General features: G+C 44.6%; 1 protein-coding gene across 4 annotated transcripts in view; it reads right to left on the bottom strand.

The window, feature by feature from the left end:
- LOC138248711 (E3 ubiquitin-protein ligase TTC3-like) overlaps window positions 1–24,227 on the bottom strand; it is a 1,399,506-nt gene that overhangs the window by 1,176,211 nt on the left and 199,068 nt on the right. For all 4 annotated transcript variants that reach the window (XM_069202543.1, XM_069202544.1, XM_069202547.1 and 1 more), the window contains exon 14: window positions 17,702–17,831. In XM_069202543.1, the coding sequence (XP_069058644.1) occupies window positions 17,702–17,831 (130 nt within the window). The remainder of the gene's footprint in view (window positions 1–17,701; window positions 17,832–24,227) is intronic.

The following is a 24,227-nucleotide window of genomic DNA, read 5'->3' as shown; positions in this document are numbered from 1 at the left end:
GGACCTTTATCACACCCAGCGATCCAAGCAGTGAGGCCTCAATTCCCTGTATCACACCCAAGGAACAAGTTTACCATCTGTGCCATGCCCAGCGGTCCAAGCGACAAACAACAATCACCATTTCTAGTGTGCTGAATATCACAAAATTTTGATTTCTGTGGGAACACCTCTGAGGCCGCCTTGCAACTACTCAGTTTGGACACACAAAATAGGCAACATGCCAGATTTCTGTCAGTGGCAGGGCACTCAGGTTACATTTTTATGCTTCTTCCTAGCTTGCCATATGCTGCAACTAAGGCTTTGTTGTAGTCTCTTACCCTTATCACGGTGTGTTCAGGTCAGACCTCAGCCTGTGGATTCAGCAGAACTTCCCATTAATTGCGCCGCCTGCTCACCTTCCTTGCTGGGCAAATGTGAATCCGTATGGGTGGGGTTCCCTTCCTTCGGCTGCAGTCCATTCCGCGGAAACAAACAGCTTCTATCCGACTCATCAAAATGTTGCTCAAATGGGAATTTACTTTGGAAAAAAACAAACACAAGAGACATTTGGCAAAACAGGAACAGCTGGTTTAATTAAACACTACGGCTGGGAGACAGTCCTCAGACTCCGACTCTGTAACTGCTCTCCTGGCCGTAGTGTTTAATTAAACTAACTGTTCCTGTTTTGCCAAACGCCCCTTGTCTTTTGCTTTTTTCAAGGTAGATTCACATCCAAGCAACATTGCTTTCCACCCATGGAGAAAATGAGTGATACTACCTCCCATGGGGTGGTTGTGTCCCTCAAAGGGTAAACTAAAGTGGCTTTGAGGCAGCTGCCCGAGGGGATGGGAACTGGTACGTTCATTACCCTTGTTTGCCCTAGTACTGCCTGCTAGATCCCCTACACCAAAAGGACTGGGGTACCTGTTCCTGGGGTGGTAATCCTTAAAACTAACCCAGTGTCAGGGGAAGTATCTAGCCCACTGGCCTCTTGTAGGTCCATGAACAAACTGTCATTGTATTGTGGGGAAAATGTGTTCATACAGTCACCATTGTCAGCAAAAGCTGGTTGTCTCTGTCAGAGTCAAATCAAACAGTTGCTGGAGTACTGAAGGGCGGCCTGTAGGTAAAAGTAGCCTTACTGGAATCAGAATGAATGGAGGTCGGATTTGTAGGATCTGAACTCGACACAGCAGGAACCGGTGTAGATTGTGGTGCCAGATGTGGAATCCGCTCCTCCGGAGTTGGAGCTGAACACAAAGCTGGTGAAGGAGACACAGTCAGCACCTAGGACATATTCACTAGTGGTAACCAGAGGGGACACCTCGGCAGAACACAATCACAGAGAGTATGGATGTTGACATGTAAGGAATGGTCTTTCAGGCATATTTACAAAAGGTCAGTACTTGGTACTATTGGGTGCTCTCTGTGGCATTCATATCACACTCCTCAATACATAGCCTAATAAGAATGACAAAGTGTGCATTTGAGTTGATCCCTGCACTATTTTCTGGGAAGGGACATTAATACAGTTCTCAACAGGCACTAATGACAGATCAATAAAATAAGCACAGTCCATTCAACTAGCTGCACGTACGCTATCCAATTCTGTAATACTATATGGCTGATATATGGCAATCCATGTATCCGAATACTAGAGAAGGACAATGTTACTTACCCATTAGACATCTGTTCATGGTATGTAGTGCTGTAGATGCACATGCTTTTTTTGTTGTTCAAAGAATCTTTTCAAGTCACGAGATCAAGTGACTCCTCCTCACGGTGATACTGCGCACGGGCACTGAGTCCTTTGTTAGATTATTTTACCGCAGGCGGGTGAAATAAAGAGTGTATAGAGAGTAAAGTAAAAGATGTCCATGCAGTGTATTTACATCCATAAAATATTTACATGAGAATGTAACTGCAATGGCTACTGCCGTCCAGGGAGAAGGGTGGGCGCATGTGAATCTACAGCACTACATGCCATGAACAGATGTCTACTGGGTTAGTAACATTTTCCATTCGATGGCATGTGTGGCTGTAGATACACATGCTTTGTATAGACTGTAAAGCAGTCCCCCCAAGTAAACGGTGGCTAGCCTGTAGGAGTTGCTTGCAAAAATGTTCTGAGCGTTGCTTGGCCAACACTGGCTTGCTGTTGTGCTAATACATCTACACAATAGTGTTTGGTAAATGTGTGTGGTGCAGATCAAGTAGCAGCTTTACATATGTCTGCTATTGGGATGTTACCTAAAAAAGCCATTGAAGCACCTGTCTTTCTGGTGGAATGTGCTCTAGGGGTAATAGGTAACTGCTGTTTGGCTTTGGCATAGCAAGTTTGAATATATTTGACGAACTACCTGGCTATACCATTTTTTGATATTGGGTAACATTTATGAAGTTTCAAAAATGCTAAAAAAGTTGTTTGGATTTCCTAAACTGCTTGGTCCTGTCATTATAATACATAAGAGCCCTTTTTACATCTAGTGTGTGAAAAGCGCTCTCTGCAACTGAGTCTGGTTGTGGGAAAAAGCTGCTAATTCAATTGATTGATTGATGTGAAATTATGAAACTACCTTTGGAAGAAATTTAGGGTGTCTGAGGAGAACTACCCTATCTCTGGGTAATTGTAAAAATAGTTCTTCTAAAGTTAGAGCCTGGAGTTCACTGACTCATCTTAGGGAAGTGATCTCCAATAAAAAAAAGCTACTTTCCATGAAAGGAATTGTAAGGTGCAAGAATGCATAGGCTCAAAAGGTGGAAACATGAGCCTAGTAAGTACAATATTAGGATTCCAGGATGGTACTGGAGGGACCCTGGGTGGAATGCCTCTTTTGAGGCCTTCCATGAAGGCTTTGATAACTGGAATTCTGAATAATGAGATATGTTGATGTTTTGGATGTAAGCAGCTATAGCTGCTAAATGAAGACAAATAGATGAGTATGCTAGATTTGCCTTTTGTAAATGCAGCAAATAACAAACAATGGGCCTGATTCTAACTTTGGAGGACGGTGTTAAACCGTCCCAAAAGTGGCGGATATACCACCTACCGTATTACGAGTTCCATAGGATATAATGGACTCGTAATACGGTAGGTGGTATATCCGCCACTTTTGGGACGGTTTAACACCGTCCTCCAAAGTTAGAATCAGGCCCAATGTCTTGGACTGAAGTTTGAGTGGGTTAATGTGTTTAGGCGTACAGTAGAATAGAAAACCGATCCATTTTGCAGCATAACACTGTCTGCTTGTAGGTTTATGTGCCTCTTTAGAAATGTCTATGCATTCCGGTGGTAAATTTAAATAATCAAACTCTATGACTTTAGGAGCCATATCGCAAGGTTGAGCGTTTTGGGGTCTGGATGCCCAAGCTGACCTTGATTTTGAGTGAGAAGGTCCAGCCTGTTGGGGAGTTTGTCATGTGGAGCTATGGACAGATCCAGAAGTGTTTTGAACCAAGGTTGACGTGCCCATGTGCGAGCTACAAGGATCATGATGAGTGAAGTTTGTCTCAGTTTGAGCACTACAGACGGAATGAGTGGGATAGGCGGAAAAGCGTAAGTAAATATCTCTGACCAATTCATCCATAGAGCATTGCAATCCCAGAGTGTGAAGGAGATCCACTGTGATACGAGTGTGATGCTGACAGTGTTATAACATACTGGCTTTGATGAGCCAATCGTCCAAGTAAAGGAAGAAATTAATGTGGTGATGTCTGAGACATGCAGCAACTACTGCAAGACATTTTGTGAAGACCCTGGGAGCAGATGTAACCCTGAGAGGTAAAATCTTGAACTGATAATGTTTTCCCGCAATTATGAGTCTGAGATATTTGTGGTGTGCTGGGTGAATGGAAATATGAAAGTAAGTGTCCTTTAGATCTAAAGCTGTCAAAGTCGCCTTGCTGTAACAGTGGAATGACATCTTGGAGAGTGACCATATGGAAATGCTCTGAGAAAATGTAGAAATTTATTGGTCTGAGATCCAGAAGTAGCCTGAGTGACCCATCCTTCTTTGGTATAAGGAAGCATAGGGAGTATACTCCTGACCCTTACTGTGAGACAGGGGCTGGTTCTATAACCACTTTGACAAGAAGGGATTGCACCTCTTCTTTGAGAAGAGTAAGATGTTCTTGTGAGAATTTGTGAGTGCGAGGGAAAATATTTAGTGGAGAAGAAGTGAGCTCCAGACAGTAACCATGTTGGAAAATTGAGAGAACCCACTGGTCTGTGGTGATATCGGACCATTGTGGTTAGAAATATTTGAGTCTTTTCCCTGCTGGAGAGGTGGGAGGTGGTGGAAGGTGTAAATAATCACTGGCGTGCAGTGGAGGCAGATCCTCTGGAGGTGGATGGCTTTCCTCTGCTCTTATTGTTTGCATCTCCGCAGGATCCTCTAAAGGAACCTCTATTGTAGAAATGGGAACCTAGTTTGTTTTGAGAGGTGGAAGGCTTGGTATAGGATGGTTTGAAGCCTCCCCTGAATTGTGGCTGACAAGCATTACCACGCTGTATGGTGGTAATCCCCCCATATCCTTTGCTGTCTCTGAGCCCTTTTAGTTTTTATATGGTGTTGTCTACTTCTTGGCCAAATAAGTGTTCCCTATCAAATGGCATGTTGAGGACAACCTGTTGTATTTCTGGCTTGAATCCTGAACACCTAGGCCAAGTGTGCATACGTATAATGAGACTAGTGATAATACTGTGTGCTGCGGTATCTGTGGCATCAGTTGTACACCTAATATATAATTATTAGAGATGGTTTGACCTGCTGAAACTACCTTTTGTGCTCTTTTGCCATGTTCCTCTGGGAGGACAGGAGGAGATCCTCCATTTCATTCCAATGAGCCCTGTTGTTTCACGCTAAAAGGGGCTGCGAATTGGCGATACACCAATGACTGGCAGCTTGTGCAGCCACTCTTTTTTCCGCTGCATCTAGCTTTTACTTTTCTTATCAGGAGGGGGCATATCTCCAGTGGATTGACTATTAGCATGTTTTCATGCTGTATTGAAGACTCTGGAGTCAGATGGGATTTGAGTCTATATAAATAAAGGGTTTGTAGGTGCAGCCTTGTATTTCTTATCCACCATTGGGGTTGATAACCTGAGACTTTACGGGTTCTTTAAAATATCATTGGCATGTCTAAGCATGGCTGGCAACATGGGTAAAAACCGATTCTCTGTATGTGTGGTAGTGAGATTGTTAAAGAGGAAATCCTCTTCAATAAGGTCAGTGTGCAGCTGGACATTGTGCTATTCGGCTGCCCTTGCTATTACCTGCTGATACGATGTTGTGTCTTCAGGTGGTGATGGCAATGCTGGATATAAGTCAGGGTCATTTGGCAGGATAAGATCGGGATCATATGAATCCCTTAGGTCTATGTCCTGTGGCATGTCACCCAAATTATCTCCCTGAGGTGGTGGTGAACCCTGGGTGAAAACTGTGGTGTAAAGGATTGCGGAGGTAGTGGAGGAGTATAAGGAAGCACTGGCGAGTTCGTGGAGAAGGCTGAGGTTGAACTGGAGCCTTGACTTTGGAGATCTTTTTAGGGGCCTCATCAAAGGTGAGCTTCCTTTTGATTGGAACGGGGGAAGCAATTATTCTCCTTGTTCCTTTTGAATATGGAGTTGGCGCTGACAAGCGTCCATTATTTCTAAGATGGGCTCCATAGTTTAAGCTGCTTTGGCGGAATGACTAGAGTCTCTGGAAGGTACAGTCTTATGTTCTGAAATTTTCGGAGCCAAAGTCTTGTGTCGAGTTGAAGCTGTGAGCTCCGAAGTCATTGTAGAGGGTTTTTGCTCGGTGCCGAAGCTCTCGGGTCAGTGGATCTACTCAATCCTGAGGCTGTCTGGGATGTTGCCGAACCAACAGTTGCTGACAAAGAGGTCTTGGCTGTTTTTGGTGCCGAGCCAGAGGGCGGGGCATTAGAAGGTGATTTTCAGATTCGACAACGACCCGAAGGCAGTGACGGTCCGGTGACCTACTTCTGGGATTTCTTCAAAGACTTTGTATGGGGATTAGAGGCTGTTCTACTCACAGGTTGCACATAGGTGACTGACTGGCTCTTGATGTCAGATTGGACAACCACTTCTTTGATGGAGAAGGCCTCCTCCCGTTCTGGCTCCTCCCACACGTTTTCTTCCCCTAAGTTATCCGGAGTGTCATCTGGTGTTTTGGACGCCATCTCTAACCTACAAGCTTTTTGGTCCCGGAGCGTCTTCTTGGACTGAAAGGAACGGCAGGCATCGCAGGTTCATTGCGGCCCAGGGAGAGACACAAATTACACAGATGTTAGTCGGTGTTAGGGAACTTCAAGAGGCATCAAGGGCAAAATCGAAATGGAGTACATTCCATTAGCCCTGCATAGCCCGACACCACGTGAAAGATTAGGCCCGAGATAGGCGCAGACACCCCGAAGGGCAGTAAGCCTGCTCCTGGTGCAGAAATTCGGTCCGAACATGAGATGTATAGAAAACTCGATCGAATTACAATACCAGCGCTAAAAAGAAAGACGGAAGAGAACAGTTCGGAATAGACTAAGCTGAGGAAATACCGGTGTGAGAGGAACACACATCCAAACCCGACAGCGGAGAGAAAACAATCTTACAACAGACACGATGCCCATGCGCAGTATCTCCAAGAGGAGGAGTCACTTGATCTTGTTACTCAAAAAGATTCTTCGAACGGAAAACAACTTGTAACACTCCGGACCCAACACTAGATGGCAGACTGATGAAAAGCATGTGTATCTACATTCACACAGGCAATCAATCTTTGTTTTACTTATCTGTCAAGTTCCAGCGTGGCATATTGGTTACTGAATGCTTACACAGGAACCTTGGTATGAGATGCAGATATATTACCCCAATTGCTTTTTGATCACTCCCTTGTAATTCTGATTGTGCTGCTGCCTAGGAGAGGGAGTTGGCAAAGTTAAGGGTCTTTTAGATCAGAGGCTCTCTTACATCAAAGTGATCAAAATAGATTGCAAGCCCTAGCAAAACATTTCTGGTTTATTTGTGATTCAGTGACCAGCTATGGCATTATCCAGCAGGCCTTTAAGGCTTGCATAAGGATATGTATTTCTAGGTTATTCTTGCTAAAGAGCTCTACTTTCACAGGAAAAACGTCCAGCAAAACTCCAGGCTTGTTGACAGATGTAACTGTCTTGCAATGGAATGTGGCAGTGTTCGGAAGCCTGGAGGGTGGTGTTAATGTGGCTGTAGGTGAACTCGACTCCTAATGAAGCGCACATTGTGACGGCTTATGTATGAGAGAAATTGTGACGTGTACTTGAGGGTGCATCACATTGTCTTGTGATTATAAAATGAAGCAATTTCACACATGGTACATGGTTGGTGGGAATTTCAGGGTACGGGGGGGGTCATCAAAACTCCAGAGGGTTACAGACAAGGCGGAAGTACTGAGAGTCATGCAAAGATACGAAAAAGCAACAGTGGCATTTTATGTCACTAGAGGAATCATTTATAGGGGTTCTGGCTTGAGGTACTGCTTCACAAAACAAAATCATTAGTACAGAGTTGGGATAGAAATTTAAACAGACTTTGGACGAGCATGCAGCCTGGGAAATTACCTCTGGCTGAGATTAATTCAGGCTCTCCATGCATCACATTTTTTGTTTTTCAAGGTGAGACTCCAAGGCGCAATGGGCATGCCAAGACGTTGGTTCTTGCTGACTGTGCCAGAGAACTCATTCATTCAGTTTCTCACTGATGTGGCCCAAATAGGCCAAAACCAGTCTGGGGTTGCTTGATGATTCATACAAAGGGGACCTGGCTTGGCAGTTTGTGCTGGTCACTTCCTATTGGAGGAGGACCACAGCTGATTTGCCTACGACTGGTTCCTGCCTGAAACAGAATGCTGGGAAAAAAGAAAGATGGACAGAAATGTGACCGAGTAATTTCCAGTAGCTGAATTTGAAGTATTCCACCCATCAATTTCTTGCTTTTCTCAGTTTCTGGCTTGTTAATGATGATGTACTATGAAGTTCCTCAGAAAGAAAATTCTATGTCAATAAGGATTTTCACCATTATTATACAAGTAAAAAGTGCCACCCCAATTACCCAGATTTCCGTACACAAACGGGCAACTAAGGTTATCCATAAACAGTAATTATTCATTCGTTATTGGTCACACATTCTTAACTTGCATCTCTCTTATATTTGATACAATAGCACATTAGTCAACCATTACCTGAGAATGGAGGCAATTGTCAATGTGAAAAGCATTTTAGTGTCAATTGGCCTTAGGCTTTATTAAATGAATTCTGGCCCACAGTATTGGTCAAGGCGTCAAGGCTGTTTTTACTGACCACCAACCATAACCTTTCTGGATAGGGAAAGATAATTCACAGGGCTGCCCTCTGTCCTGCCTTTAGGAGCCGATAGTAGAACGTAGCTCATAATTTTTTGCCATCCTGGTCTCATGTGTAAGACAACCGGCAAAGTTTATTTTCACCAATTCGCCCCCCTCCCTGCCCCCCCCCCCCCCCCCAACTAAACAGGTGACTTGAGTGTCCAACCCAAAATTAGTTTGTGAACAACCTGAGGTTTTTCCTTAAAGTAGCTAAGGAACACATTTTCCACTTCCCCATATTATATGTATTTCTGGTTAGTTTCCTGAGTCTGGAGGAGCATAATACATGCACAGCACAAGAGCAAGTTCAAAGTGGATTTGATTGCAGAAGAAACAATCTCCCTCTGTAATGGTTAGTATTATGGTATTAAAGAAGTGATGCTTCTTCAATCCATATCTGTTCAAATCTCTGTCCTGATAAGGGACTTGGCTTGCAGAGGAAGCAGACAACTATCATCTTAGACACCATAATGTTGAGTGAAAAACCGGTGCCCTCTCAGCTCCTTAAGATGTACTGTTTGTCCACCTGAATCTCTAGCATATACTTACTGCAGAGGACATAAAGGTGTACACATTGAAGAGGGGCATTATCCCATCTTTAATTTGCTCAACTTGAAATGTGTGACTGGAGCATAGATACAAGATTGGAAGGAAAGTTACTTTGGTTTGGAACAGACAGTGTAGCATTGACTGCAATTCTACAATTGCCTACCTTCCAAACATGCTGTTGAAGGAAAACCACTTTAACGTTGTTGATACTCACCAAGGTTTAGGAACAAACCTTTCAACTCTGGTCAGCAGACCCCTGCATAGAGTCTCTGCGTTGGAGATAGCATACCTCAGACTGCCGCTTGATACCTAACTTAACAATATCTAACAACAATCTTAACAGTATCTAAACAATATGATCCACCACGAAGTACTCTAGTGGATACAGCTTCCAGTTTACAGCCAAATTATGCATCCTGAGGCACTAAACCACCAAGCCACAAAGTTCCACATATTTAGAGTTAGCTTAAATTGAACCCTTGAGATACACAGTAGTCTGTAAGGAAATGCCTATTTTTGTACGGTCTCCCCTAAGTTATCAGATTGATGCTTTTTTCAGATGCTGATGGTTTTTTGAGACTGCACGTGCACGGAGGTCTACTAACCAGACCTCAGTGCCAGTGCCCTGACTTTAAAAGTGTATGTCAAACTGTCTACCTAATTGGAAATGGCTAATATACCTGTAAGTCCCTAGTAAACGATTCCCTGGTACCCAGGGCACTTACGTTAGAGGGGTACTCTAGGGCTTGCACCACACTGCCACACTGAAGGTCCCCCAAGTAAAGCAATTCCCCCAGTCCAGCACTGCAGGCTGGTAGAGCAGTCGTGCACTGCTATCTAAACTTTGCCATTGACAACAAGGTCAAAGCCACCACTGGACAGGAGTTTCAGTGACCCCTCCGAGAGGCCTACCAAGCCCCAAAGGCAGGGTGCAACATAAGACAGGCACAAAGTGTACTTAACATGCCCTGACAGTAAAACGAGTGAAAAAACTTTTTTTTACTGTGGAAAGACTTGGTTGCTAAATTGGCAAGTACAGAGTTACACGCTGACTCTCAGCTGTGCTAACTCCTGAATGGTGCTACCAAAGTGGGACTTGAAGTTATGAAAAACTCATTACATTAAGCCCACCTTGTATCTCAAGTTGAACCTTATGTAACTTGGTGGAGTATGCAGCTTTAGCAAAGCTGCCACTTTGTTGCCTTTAAACCTCCTGTGCCTTCCTGACACCCACAGAGCCTGTCTCACGAGACAGCTTTCTGCCCTCCTGGAGAGACTTGCCAATGACTCCTTTGAAGGAGAACAATGGGACTGCAGGCCAGAAAGGTGTCACCTCTTTCCTTCAGGAAGCCACTTAGGTATTAGCCCTTCAAAGGGGAAGCTGCCTTTGAGGAGCAGGTGAGAGACACCAGGGGGAGGGCCGTCCCGATGTTGAGGTAGGCTGGCACAGCCAGGAGAGAGGATAAAACAAGTTGCCAAACCGGTTTCCCCAGGGGCATGTAGCCCTAAGGTAACCACACGACGGAGGTGGGCTAAAGAGGTCTGTACATCAAGGGAGGTGACTCGCCATTTTGGGAGTGGTGAGAATGGTGCATCCAGGGATAGCAAGATGCCACAATCCAGAGGAAGCGGTCACTAAGTGGTTGGGAACCTGGGAGTCCACTGGCTACCAACTGCATCCTGCCATGAGGGCAGTTTCAGAGCATAAGAGAAGCATCCCTGGACACAGACCTAAGATCTCAACCAGCATGAAAGAAGGACTGCCCTGCTGCACCAAAGGACCAGCAAAGAGAGGATGCATTGACGAGGACTGCATCTGTGGCACTTGATGACAAGCTAAGAGAGGGACTGTGCCTGCTGTGGCTGCTCAAGGAGAGGCCGTCTCTCGAGCCCAGTCAAGCCAAGAGAATTCCAAGGGCTGGCTGACTGGCCTCCTGTTCACAGCACAGGGATACAACAGCTGAAGAAGCCTGCTGGGGGCAAGTTGGTAGCCCGAAATCTTCAACTTGCTGCCATGGTCACAATGCAGCACCAAGAACTAAGATCTGACGTACAGATTTGCAACCAAGTTTGCTGAGCCCGGAAGTGCTGTCAGAGGGCTGCTTGGACCCTCAAAAGGCGAGTAATCGGCTCAGGAAGGATTGGCCTGTGACCACTGTAGGAAAGTACCATCTTTCTGGCAAGGTTACCCCCACTTTTTGCCTGGTGTCAGAGTGTTTGGGATCCTGCTAATCAGTACCCCAGTGTCTGTGCTTGCTCCTCTAAATTTGGTTGCTGGTAAACTTTTTACACCCACAATTGGCATACTGGTGCACTTATGTAAGTCCCTAGTATTATGGTACTTAGGTACCCAGGGCATTGGCACACCGGGGGGTCCCCATGGGCTGCAGCATGTATTGTGCCACGCATGGGAGCCCATGCAAACTGTGTCTGCAGGCCTGCCATTGCAGCCTGCATGAAATGCACCTTTCACTTAAGATTTAAGACTTGCCTTATATCCTGGTCACTGCACTTAGACCATGTAAATCACCCCTCTGATAGGCCCTTCAGCCCACGTCAGGGTGCATGACCCTAAGTGTGAGAGTACCCTGCATGAGAAAGGGTACCCCTACAAACCCCAGACTCCATTCCATGCGCTTTGTGAGTGTGGGGGGGCCATCTTAAGGTACATAGTGGACACTGGTCAACACAAGTGGTGTAACTACATAATGGCTACTCCGAACCTAGGCATGTTTGGTATCAAACATGTTAGAATCATGCAACTAAACCAATTCCAGTGCTAGTTGCATGATCCCCTGTACGCTGAAGGTTCCTTAGAGGCTCCCCCAGTTCTGCCTGTGCAGCCTCATGGGGCGGACTGCCAGCCAACACTGCTGCGGTCCCCAGACACTGTTCTGTCCTCCTGCTGGTGATCCTGGCTCAGGCAGAGGAAGGCAGAACAAAGGGTTACCTGCAAGGGAGAGGTGTGACCACATCCCTCTGTGCATTAGGTGTCTAAGAGCTGGGGTGAGGTGGCCTCTGAGTGCCACCAGACTGCTTTGAAGGGCACATTTGGTGACCTTCTTGCATAATCCGGTTTGTATCAGTTCAGGAACCCCCGGTTGCCACTCTGGTGCGAAACTGCACAAAGGACCAGGGAGTGACCACCCCCTCTCCAGCTCCTCCCCAAGGGAGGTGCACAGAGCTCTGACAGGTGGCCACTTGATTCTGCCATCTTGAAAATGAGATGTGCAGAGGCCCCTGGGGGAATCTGACTGCTTAGGTCAGGTAGATGATGTCTATGACACCCACCGACAGGTGGGTCACTTCAGGGAGTGACCAACCCCTTTTTAGGGTTACTTAAGCGCTCCCCCGAAGGTGGGTCTTCAGATTCGTCGAGCAAGAGTCTACAAGGAACTCTCTGCAAGACATCTGCTCCTGGACTCTGGAACCGCTGCTGGTTGGCTTGGGAACCGAAACAAGTCTGCTTCTCTTGGGAAGGCTCCCATTGCAACATTGTTTCTCCGGGTCTTGCAAGAATTCTGCATCATCCTGGAAGCATGAAGGAATCTCCCTTGGGGAAAAGTAGTCACTCCCCTGCTTCCGGAGGCACCTCAAGACAATGTCGACCGGCTGGTGGGGTCTGCTTTCCCACGGACATCAAAAGGCTCTGCATCACAGGTGGTGGGTCTGTGGCCTCCTATGAGTCTTGCTTGTCTTCTGACCAACTTGGGAGACTGCGGGCCCCTCCTCCTGCCACTGAACTGGAACTTTTGTGCACAGCAACTGTCGCTCTGGCCAAGGCTTGTTGACTCATCCTCCAGGAGATCTTCAGGCACTAAGAAGCCCCAGCCTCCAGCACTCTGGAAATCAAAGATCAGCCCCTGTCCTGCATCTCGTGCGACATGGGACTTCTGTTTGTTGTGATGCTGAGGCCTCCTTGTGACTCTCTGTGTCCATCGCCTGTGAGTCACTCCTGGGAATCCAATGACCTTTGCTGGAATTCCCGCATGCTGAAGGCCAGCCCTCCAGGGTAGAGTCCACTGGACCTTGCTGGTCCCCAAAACTTTGCGAATACATCTTCAGCTCCTACTGCATTTGCCAGTGCTTGTTGGCGGCCTCCTGGTTACTGACCCTCCTGCAATCCGGCGACCATCGAGAGACAGCTCACAGGCAACTCCTGTGATCTTCTGCAGCTCCTGGACCCTGCAGCTGGATTTCTTCCTCTTCCGACTTGCAGTCACTTCACCTCTAGGAGGGTGGGCATTTCCACCTGGGAACCTCCAAGGGTGCTAGACTCTGTCCCCTTCATTTCAGGTCCTTCACTCTGTCCCTAGGTTCCACCAGCCTGGTCCACAGGTTGCGACAGCAGCTGGATAATCCGAGGCTTCCACTGACTTCAGAGAGAGTCCCTTCTCCCCTCTGCATCTGGGCCACCTGGTGTAGGTACTCCGGTCTTCAGAGTAACTCAGGTAGGGGCACTCTCCAAACTTTCTCCAGTTTGTTGGTTTCCTTGGGGTCCACTGGGAAGGGTCCTGAAACACACAAACTCCAACCACTACTTCCCTGTGTTAGTCTATGGGACGACTGGGTAGGTAACTACTCTGCACCTGGTCGCTGGGGACACTTACCGTACTTACCTCTGGTGTTTTCGTCTACCCCCAGCCCCTACCTAACTATCATACTCACCTTGGTTGGAATCACTATTTCGCATTCTACTTACTTAGTATATGGTTTCCCCCCCAATAGGGTCCAGAATATTTTATGCTATTTATGCCTTTTGTTTTGTGTCTATATTGTGTGTAGATATCTCTAAAGGGAGATATACCAATGCTAGTTTAGTAGTTAGTGCTGTAATAAAAAATCCATTATTTTTGCAACACTTGTGTCGTTGTTTCTTGTGAGTGAGTTACTGTCTGACTACTGTGGTACTGCAAGTGCATTATATTCCTCCTGGATAAGCTTAAGCTGCTCGCCTCAGCTACCCCTAGAAAGCTTTTGCCATCTGGACACCTTTTCACGATCACTACGGGTTGCCTGGACTCAGTATAGGGTGCCACCCAATAGGTGTACACCACAAACTGAGACAGCCTCCTACAACCATGACAAAGGGCGACTGATAGTCCAGTCACAACTGGAAATTGGCCAGACTGGACAGGGCTTTGTGCGACGTCAGCCCTGCAGCCAGGACCCCGTCACCATCTTTGAGGACGGAGGAAGACCCCTGTCGACTGCATCGCATCCACAGCATCCTTGGAGCATCTTCAGTATCCTTCATCCCCTGAATCAGAACCACTCAAGAGGAGTCCACTGCAACACAGATAAAGTGCCTGGAACTGCTGAAGGACTGCTTCTTCTGTGAAGCAAACTGTTCTTGAGAACCTTGTTGGACCCCCTGACTAGCTCCCTGCTGGAGTTGGTTGCACCAAGTACTACTGACTCCATTGACACTTACCAAAGTTTACTTTGTAAGAGTTTCTAAATATTCAATTTGTTGACATTAAGGCTTCTTTTTCATTCTAGTGTCTAAATTCTTATAAAAATACAACCTATTTGTTTTTAATATAAATTTGTGTTATATTTCTCGAGCGTTGTGTTGATTTCTTCTTCACCTGTTTTGCTGCTGTTTGTAACGCTTGTTACTGAGGTAGGCCTTTATCATTAAGGCTTGCATGATGGGAAGGCTATTCTTCAGATGATCAATGGCATGCAAATTTGTGATCTAAGATAGAGATGAATATTGTCCATGTATTTGCCATCTAAAAATGCCAAGATTCACAGACGGACTCAATGGGATTTATGTAAAGGATGAACATCACTGACGACAAACTGACCCTTGGTAGACAGCAGAGAATATGGCAGTAGTTTGAATATAGAGGAGATCATATGGATTAATTGGGGGCTATTTTTTTAAGTTTAAATGAGAGGGAACCACTGCAAGATGATACCAGGAAAGGTCTTTCTTAATGCAAGGGTGTTCAGGAGATTGTGCCAACTAGCAGTGTAAAAGGCTGCAGAGGTTTTACCTAGGACTAGGAGACAATTGTCACCTCAACTGATTGATTTGAAGAGCATTGTCTACCACATGAATAGTTGCCATCTTTCTGTCAAATTCTGGCTCTTAATGAGTCTGTGTAGTATGCAAATTGTAGCCCTTATTCAGTCTGTGTAATATGCAGATTCTCTCTTTTTAGCTTGTGTTTGCCTTTTTATTGGCATTTATAATATGATAAACAAAATGTTGCAATAATTAACCCATTAAACCCTCAACTACCTCATCCCAAAAGTCCAGTCCCCATTACATCATGTATCACTACATTTCCACCGTAGCCTCCACACCCCTCTCCGTATTTGTACAAATGCTCACTGCATTTCTGTCGTAGCCTCCACACCCACACTTGTCTCTGCATTTGTACACATGCTCTGTTCCTGGTTCACAAAATATATTTCAAATCTGCAACCACATATACTCTATTAGTGGCTTTCAATTTCAGAAGTTACTTATGCTGCTTCTACACGCTTTCTTCCCCAGATTTATCGACCATATCAGAATCTTTTGGACAATCTAATCTATTATCCCATGCTTGTATCCTGTCAAATGATCCTCACCCTTTTCTTACTTCTCCATGAAACACTGCACTCTCGTATCCCTCCCACAGAATCCGCTCCTCCGTCCATTTCTCTGCCCTAAGGAATCTAGTCACCTTCCAATGCATGATTATGTCCCGTCTGGCAAGTACCAGCACCAAGTCAATAAACCCTGTTGTGTTTTTGCACCTAGAAGGTCTTGGAAATCCCCTTAAAAGATAGACCACAAGCTCACACAATAGTTCTCTGTCACACCTCATTAATACAGGACACTACCTTCCGCCAGTACCCCACCAATGGTAGACATGACCACACCACGAGTATCATTTACGCTCCTTCTTCACCGCATCTAGTGCAAGTTACAGCTGTGTCATGATATATCTGAGATATTTTCCCCCAGAGTCAGAAACACCATGTTTAGGTAAAAGATGTTAATCAATTTAAATCTATCATTTCTAGATACAGTTTTCAAACTTGCAAGAATTTATACCCAGTCTGCCTCAGGAATGGAGTGCACCAAGTCCTCTTCTCACTTCTCTCTGAGACCTATAAGGGGTGTTACTATATCATTCTGTAGTGCCTGGTAAAGACACCTAACCACCTAGATGTGGCCCAACATAGTGCACAGCACCTGACAAGCACTGTGCACCCCTAACCCAATGAAGGAGCACCCTAGCTAATACTGCCCGATGCAGTAGAAATTGCTCTCTTGGGCTCTCAAAAGAGGCTGAGAAATCCTCAAATGGTAGTAGAACCTTATCTCCATAAAGATCTCCTATCCTATCCTATACACCCCATGGTTAACCCATTCTGCTAGAACCCTCAGTCCTCCACCCGGATTAATTTGCTCCAACACATCTCAACAGGATGTCCAGGGCGTAGGGCACCTAAACATGGGTTAATTGGCAATCATGACATCAACAGGGTCACACAACCCTCGACGCAGTGGGTATTCCCCACACAGGTCTCCAGGGAGCTAAAAGGATTCTATACAACGCACCTAAATCTGGTAACATCTCCAAATTTGCTTCCTCTGGCAATCTCAGTGAGTGGATCCACTGGAGAAACCACTTCAACTGTGCTTGATGTTGGACGTTGTAATTTAGATAAGACTACTCTCCATCTGCCTGTTCCCCATATAAAGCTAATCAACATTAGTTCAAGTTCACAGAACATCCTACAGAGTATCACCATAGGTAGTGCTGTGAATAAGTAAAGCAATTGGGGGAGCGTCACCAATTTTGCTACCACTATTCGTCCTGCCACTGAAAGAGGCAGTCTTCTCCAGACTCTATACATGCACGTAGGCCTCTAGTAGCCACACCAATGTTACCCTCCAATAAATCAGTTGGTGCATGATATAACCAAACCCCCGAAGTCCTTTAGACAAGTTCCCTCCCAAGTAGGCCCCCTTTGATCCACCGATTGCAGCTCATCCTTCAGTAATGGGAACAGTTAAGATGTATTCCAATTTATACATATAGCTGGTCACGGGCGCTAGCCGCCGCTCGCCAACTGCCACAGGGTAAAGTCGGCCTACCACCTTATGGTGCGACTGCTGCAACACAGAAGAAGGAGCGGGTCACAACAAGTACAGGCCTGCCTGTGCTAATCTTCCTCTCAAGGGTGGCCACAAACACACCCCCAGTCGCTGAGCATGTTACAGCTCCCAAGTGGGCAATTCAAATATAGAATAGCAGTGGATGGTGGAGTGAGGCTGGGAGCAATGCCGAACCCGACCTACTCCATCGGCGCAACTTTGTGCAAGTTCTTAAATCTAAAGATGAAGATGAATTTGGATAATTCAGGAGAAGTCTGATAGGCATGTCCATACAAGAATCAGAGGATTAATATCCTGATACAGTTAAATGCTGCATGCATTGCACAAGTTCTGAGGGGAGTATAAAAGTACAGTTGTAATGCATGCCTCCATGCCTAAACCAAACATTAAACGTCTGCACCTTTTCCATAAAATACAAGGAGAGAATATCTACCTGCTCCCAATGGGCAACCTGTCCACTCTCAAATATTATGCTAAAATTTCCAAATAAAGAATTTTCATGAACGTACACTTTGTGTGTTTATGTTACTTTATTTTAGAACAGATTTTAGACTTAATAATTTCTACATTACTGTTCCCACACAACATTAGAGAAATGAGAAAAAAAATATAATGAATTAGATAACTACTAGAAATGAAACATCCCGTACACAGCATCTGCAAACCTTACCGTGCTATCAGTTTTCTTAAGATCAACTGTAGATACCGGAGGCACTTTCTTCTTTTTTTTCTTAGTCATTCTAGTATATAGAAAAGCAGACAACCCGAGGTCCTCACTTGGCGCATTCTCAAAGTTAGAACTAGGGACATTACAAAAGCATGCAAATTAGTAACCATAATTGAAATATCCATTGTAAGGTGAACTTTGATGTGGCAAGCAGTAAATATCTAGATATATCATTTGTTTGCTTGAAAGATACAAAATAAATAAATTACTTTGATGAAACATTCTATTTTTGTCACAGAAGAAAGGAAACTGTGTTTCTACTTCTAGATTAGTTGCTGAAAAAAACTCTTTTTGGGACAACACAACAGCCAATTTCCATACACATACAACTAAATTCTCTTGCAGAATTCAGTTCAAAGTGTGTTCTGGTTTTGAAGTGATCTTGCACTGGTAGACATTCTAATTAGAGACCAGGGAAAGTATGGAGGTCCTGACTTGGACCTTCTCCGACAAAAATAAAGGAGATCAAGTCAGTTTTTTTCTGCCTCGTGTACATAGGATTAAGAAATACTCTGGTAAACAAGTGGGTGCTCTTACTTCTTCACACATACTTAGAATAATTCACTAGCATGGAAGCTCCGAGTATGCAGGTAGCAGTGACATCTAGAGGCATTTTTAGGGTCATAATTTTTGCAGACAAAAATAACTTAGGGTATGTTTTTTAAATAAATGATGGAATGTGATTTTTTTTTCCAACATGTTTTATCAGCATTCCAGAGGAAATTGGCAATTATCAGATACAGATATCAAACAAGTAAGTTGACAATCGATAATCAAGGATTATAAATACCCTTGGCAGGAGACCACTCACAAAGACCACATTCAGACAAATGCAAACGTAATAAAAAGAAAGACAAATATACAAACTCCAAAAACACAAAAAAAGGTAGTCATCCCGAACACAAGTAAAAGTTATGGGGCAGGTGGCAGCAGTGTTTGCTGTAGGAAATTGGACTGGTGTGTGGTGAGCACCTATGGTGTTATCACCTTACACCAAGTACAGGTATCCCCTATTAGTGAAATGTAGGCATTGTCTAGTAAATCAGGGCTCCCTGGAGGTACCTAAGGATGAGCAGCCAAGACTTATCTAGGAGACATGCAAAGCTTATGCAATACCACTATAGTCACCCAGCACTATCACACATGAAAGAACCACACATTGTTACAAAAATAAAGGTACTTTATTATAGTAACACAAATACTAGCCCACTGAACAGGCAATCCTCCAACCAGAGGTAAGTAAACACACTATTATATACACATTAGCAATCAGTAAATAGCACAGAAAGCAATAAATATTGGGAAAAGCAATATCACATAGTGAGGGCCCTAGGGGACGGGCAAACCATATACTAAAAAAGTGGAATGTGCAATGCAGTCCCCCACCCAAGGAAGTGGAATCAGTAGAAGAGAGCTGGAGGAACTAGGAACCACAAGAAGTGAGTACCAGAGTGACCCCCAGCGACCAGGAGAGCAGAGGTAAGTACCTGGTTGTCCCCAAAACTAACAGGAGGACTTTGGAAAAGGATTATGCAAGACCCAATCAAGACTGGAAGAACCTAAAGGTGGATCCTGACAGAACAGGACCTGCAAAGGAAGGGGATCCCAGTCCAGTTTGTGATGGAATGTCCGGTTGTGGCAAGAGACACTACCCACCCTTTCTGTGGATGCAGGACCAGGTCGACAGTGGACAAAGGTCAGCAGTGCAGCACAGGAGATGAAGAGAAGTCCCAGAAGTGATGCAAGTGATGTCCCATGTTGGCGGTCATGATGCAGTCAGTCAGTAGTGCTGGAAAACCACCAACAAGCCTTGGCAAATGCAAGAGACGGAGAAGAAGGTTTGCAAGGCTGAAGAGGACCAGCAAGGTCCAGGGGACTCGACTGAAGAAAGGGAGTCCGGGGTGACACTCAGCAGCTGAAAGAGTCACAAGAAGAGGAGGCAGCCCTCACAGGCAAAATACTGGCAACAGGCACAGGAGTAGCAGGGAGGCCCACTCCCTGCTTTGCACTAAGTAGTGCTGGGGGCCTGGGCTACACAGAGCCTAACGATCCCTTGGAGGAGAAGCAAACAAGCCTTGGTTGCTGCAAGAGTTGCGGTGCACAGGGGAACTGTCCTGCGAGGAGAGGCAAGTGCTCACCTTCTCCCAACTTGTTGCCCTCAGAGGGCGCACAGCCGGGGAAATGTTGCAGTTGCTGGAAGAAATCCGGAGAAACAATGTTGCAGAGCAGAATCGTCGCTGTTGTTGCAGATTGACAGTTCCTGGAGGGTCCAGTTGCAGTCCCAGTGGCCAGAAGATGAAGTAAACCATGCAGAGGAGTCCTGCTGGAATCTTCTGAATCGAATCTGAGGACCCACCCAAGTGGGAGAACCTAAATAGCCCAGGAAGGGGGATTGGTCACCTAGCAGGATGACCACCTATCAGGAGGGAGCTGTGACTTCACCTACCTGATCTCCCCCCTCAGATGCTCCCAGAGTTCTCTGTCCACCTTGGATTCAAGATGGCAGAATTAAGGAGCCACTGGAGGAGCTCTGGGCACCACCCTGGGGTGGTGATGGACAGGGGAGTGGTCACTCCCCTTTCCTTTGAGATACGTAGGTTGTCACATTATGTATTTTCCCACTTTCGTGTGTTAGTAACATAGGGCCAGATGTAGCAAAGGGTTTTTCCCATTCTGTGTCAATGGGAAAATGTGTTCGTACATATGGCCCATAATGTACTCTTTCAGGGAACTGTTTATATATTTGCCGCCCCAAGCATGCTTTCTTATCTATTGTTTGGGAACCTACCTGCATCAGGGGTCCTACCAGATCTGTAAAAAATACATCTCACACGACAAGTTAATCACAGGGATTCCTATTAGATGCCATCAATCCTATCTATGCTACACGTCGCTTTGAGGCTGACCTAGTCTTCGTGTCCCCACGGAGTCTGATCTAAAGACCTCATTCCAAGGTAACAAGTGTTGGGGGGCTCTTCTTGTGGACATGATACTGGCAGATTAGGTTTAACACACCTAGCTCTCTGTAGGTTAGAGATTAGGTTCATCATGCTAGGGTATTAGGGTCTACACCACACCTGCTTTATATTTTATGTTATTGAAAGATGGTGGGGGTCTTTGTATTCATGACTCTTGTTTTTACCATTCTGGTTCTTGCATTATTCATTATCCTAATTATTTCAGCCCATGCAATTTTGATTGCAGTTTTGTTAATAAAACCTACAGAAAACTCTACTGCATCTCTTTCCTTGTCTGTGTTTGATTAAGACATGTTGTTCATGTGAGAAAAGGGTAATCTCCGTTTAACCATTACCTCCCTGAGATGTTGCACGCTTGAGTCCATGTGTAAAGGCTACCACAAATCACCCTTTACTGTTTGATTTTTTGGTTAGGTACTGCTTGTGAGCTGGGAGGGTTGAGACGACAGTTGTTGTACGACTGGCCTAGTCACCTACAGACATAAGTGCTGTCATCCTCAAACCAGCAATCTTGCCTAGAGCAAGAGTCAAACTATGACATTCCGAAGTTCAGGAAAATGGAGCTGGATTTGTAGAAGCACCCCTGCTTGTGAAGGGGTACCCTCACACACAGGTACCTGCACCCTGCCCTCTGGGCTAGGAGGACCTACCATAGGGGTGACTTACACTGACCAGGTGCAGTGACCTGTAGTGAAAGGGTGCATGCACCTTTTCACGCAGGCTACAATGGTAGGCCTGCAGACACATTGTGCATGGGTTCCCATGGGTGGCACAATACATGCTGCAGCCCAGAGGGAACCCCTGGTGCCCCAATGCCCAGGGTACCTAAGTACCATATACTAGGGACTTATATGGGGGCACCAGTATGCCAATTGTGGGTTGTGAAAAGTCCTAAGCAACCAAATTTAGAGGGAAAGAGCACAATCACTGGGGTCCTGGGTTAGCAGGATCCCAGTGAAAATAGATAAAGCATACTGACAGAAGGCAAAAAGTGGGGATAACTATGCCAAAAATGAGGGTACTGTCCTATATATGATTCTTCAATCATCCAGGCAACATATCTGTGTAGAAGCTATAAAAGACTCCCTCTATGCCAACAACAAACATCCGCTGCTACTTCATCTATAATTATAACTTTAACTTACTGACATTTTTAAGCATAACAGGTTTAAAGATTTGACACTGTCAAACAAGTTACTTACTTTTGGTAACGCATTATATGGTAGAGACAGGATCTAGCAGCAGATTCCTTACTTTAGAATCTTCCCCAGATGCAAGCCTGGATCCGGAAACTTTTTTCCCCCAGCACGTCTGCGTGTCGGAAGAGGGCGTCCCGCGACTCCGTACTGACGTCCTCCACCGTACGCGACATCAATGGAGTTCATGTAACCTCCTCTCCAACATCAGTTTCTTCCATGACTATTTTTCCGAGCTCAAAACGTGGAGCCACATATAGAAACTTGCTATTGAAACAGTGTGCTAAAATAAAATACACCCTTGTGCCAAATAGTCACTGAATTCCCAATTCTAGGATATGAATTTCTATAATGAAATCTTTGAGACAAAAGATGACTCAGTTTGCAGAGTGGGAAGGATGAGAGGGTCGTTAAGGAATCTGCGGTTAGATCCTGTCTCTACCACATAAATGCGTTACTGAAGATAAGTAACTTGTTCATCTGACAGAGACATCTAGCCGCAGATTCCTTACTTTAGAATCAGATACCAGAGTCATCCCCTCTCCAGAGGAAGGTCTGTGAACTGAGGCCATTATAACTCTCTAAGTAGAACAAAACTGGTCAAGAACAAGAGAAAAAGACTGGATTGTCATAATAATTCAGGTGAGCAATAACATACTCTTCAACATAAAAACCTGTGGAAGAATCTATAGGTAAATAAAGTCATAAGAGATCAAAAAAATACTTGGGAATAAAATTATCCATGCTAGTATGACAAATCTGTAGTATCACCTTTTCATACCAATCAAACAGTGGAACTACCAGTCTTCTTCCCACGGCCAGATTCTGTGGCAGAAAGAGCTCTACATACATTAGACATTAAAAGAGCTCTAATGTACTACATAGATAGAACAAAACCATTCAGGAAAACTAAACAGCTATTTGTAGCTTTTCAAAAACCTCATACTGGTAACCCCATTTCAAAACAAGGTTTAGCAAGATGGATAGTAAAATGCATCTAAACATATTACCTTAAAGCTAAAAGACAACTCTTAGTTGCACCTAAAGCACATTCCACAAGGAAAAAAGGTGCTACAATGGCCTTCTTTGGAAATATACCAATGGCTGAAATATGTAAAGCAGCTACTTGGTCAACACCACATACATTTACTAAACATTATTGTGTAGATGTTTTAGCAGCGCAGCAAGCCACAGTAGGTCAAGCTGTACTAAGAACATTATTTCAAACAACTTCAACTCCTACAGGCCAACCACCACTTTTATGGGAGGAATAACTGCTTTCTAGTCTATGCATAGCATGTGTATCTGCAGCTACACATGCCATCGAACGGAAAATGTCACTTACCCAGTGTAAATGGCATGTTCCGCTGCAGATTCACATGCACCCTCCCACCTCCCCAGAAGCCTGTAGCTGTTTAGGTTAAACAAACACTTGTACACACACACACACACACACATATATATATATATATATATATATATATATATATATATATATATATATATATATATATATTTATTTGCATGGACATCTCTTTTCTTTATACTCTATCACTCCTACCTTACCCTCTGCGGGAAAACAATCTAACAGGGAGCCAATGCCCATGCGCAATGGAGCCTAGGAGGAGTCACTCGATCCCGTGACTCGAAAACACTTCTTCGAAGAAAAACAACTTGTAACACTCCGAGCCCAACACTACATGGCAGACGTATGCATAGCATGTGTATCTGCAGCTACACATGCCATCGAACATATATATATATATATATATATATAAATATATATACACAGCCATAAGAGTAAATAATTGAACACCTATGTGCTAATAAAAGTAAGTTATTACTTTTAGATACAAAACTAAAGATGAGGAAACAGTCAGACCATGCTGATACAACAGTATTAAACTTACAGAGGACACAATACCACTTAGAAAAGCAACAGCTATCCAAATCGACAAGAGTAATACAAATTGCTTGAGACACTACCATCAAGCAATTGTATATCAAAATATATTAATGCCCTAACAGGAGTATAAGGTTTAAAAAGGTAATAAATATGAAACAGAACCTTGATGACCTGGAGGAAAACAATTATAGAATGTGTTACTGTATGAATAGAGACCTTGCTACAGACAATCCTTTAGTCTGGAGAATTTAAAAGATTGAATAATAAAAAGCTGCTGACTGATTGTGTGCATTCCATCTATGGAAAACACTCCCTAAAGTGCAAACCCAAACTATCAACAACCAGAGTCAGTTGAATGATGACAATATTTGACAATTTCGGCACCTTGA

Source organism: Pleurodeles waltl, chromosome 8 (genome assembly GCF_031143425.1).
Source record: "Pleurodeles waltl isolate 20211129_DDA chromosome 8, aPleWal1.hap1.20221129, whole genome shotgun sequence".
NCBI lineage: Eukaryota > Metazoa > Chordata > Amphibia > Caudata > Salamandridae > Pleurodeles > Pleurodeles waltl.
The sequence above is the reverse complement of the archived record's forward strand: the minus strand, read 5'-3'. Positions and strand labels throughout refer to the sequence as shown.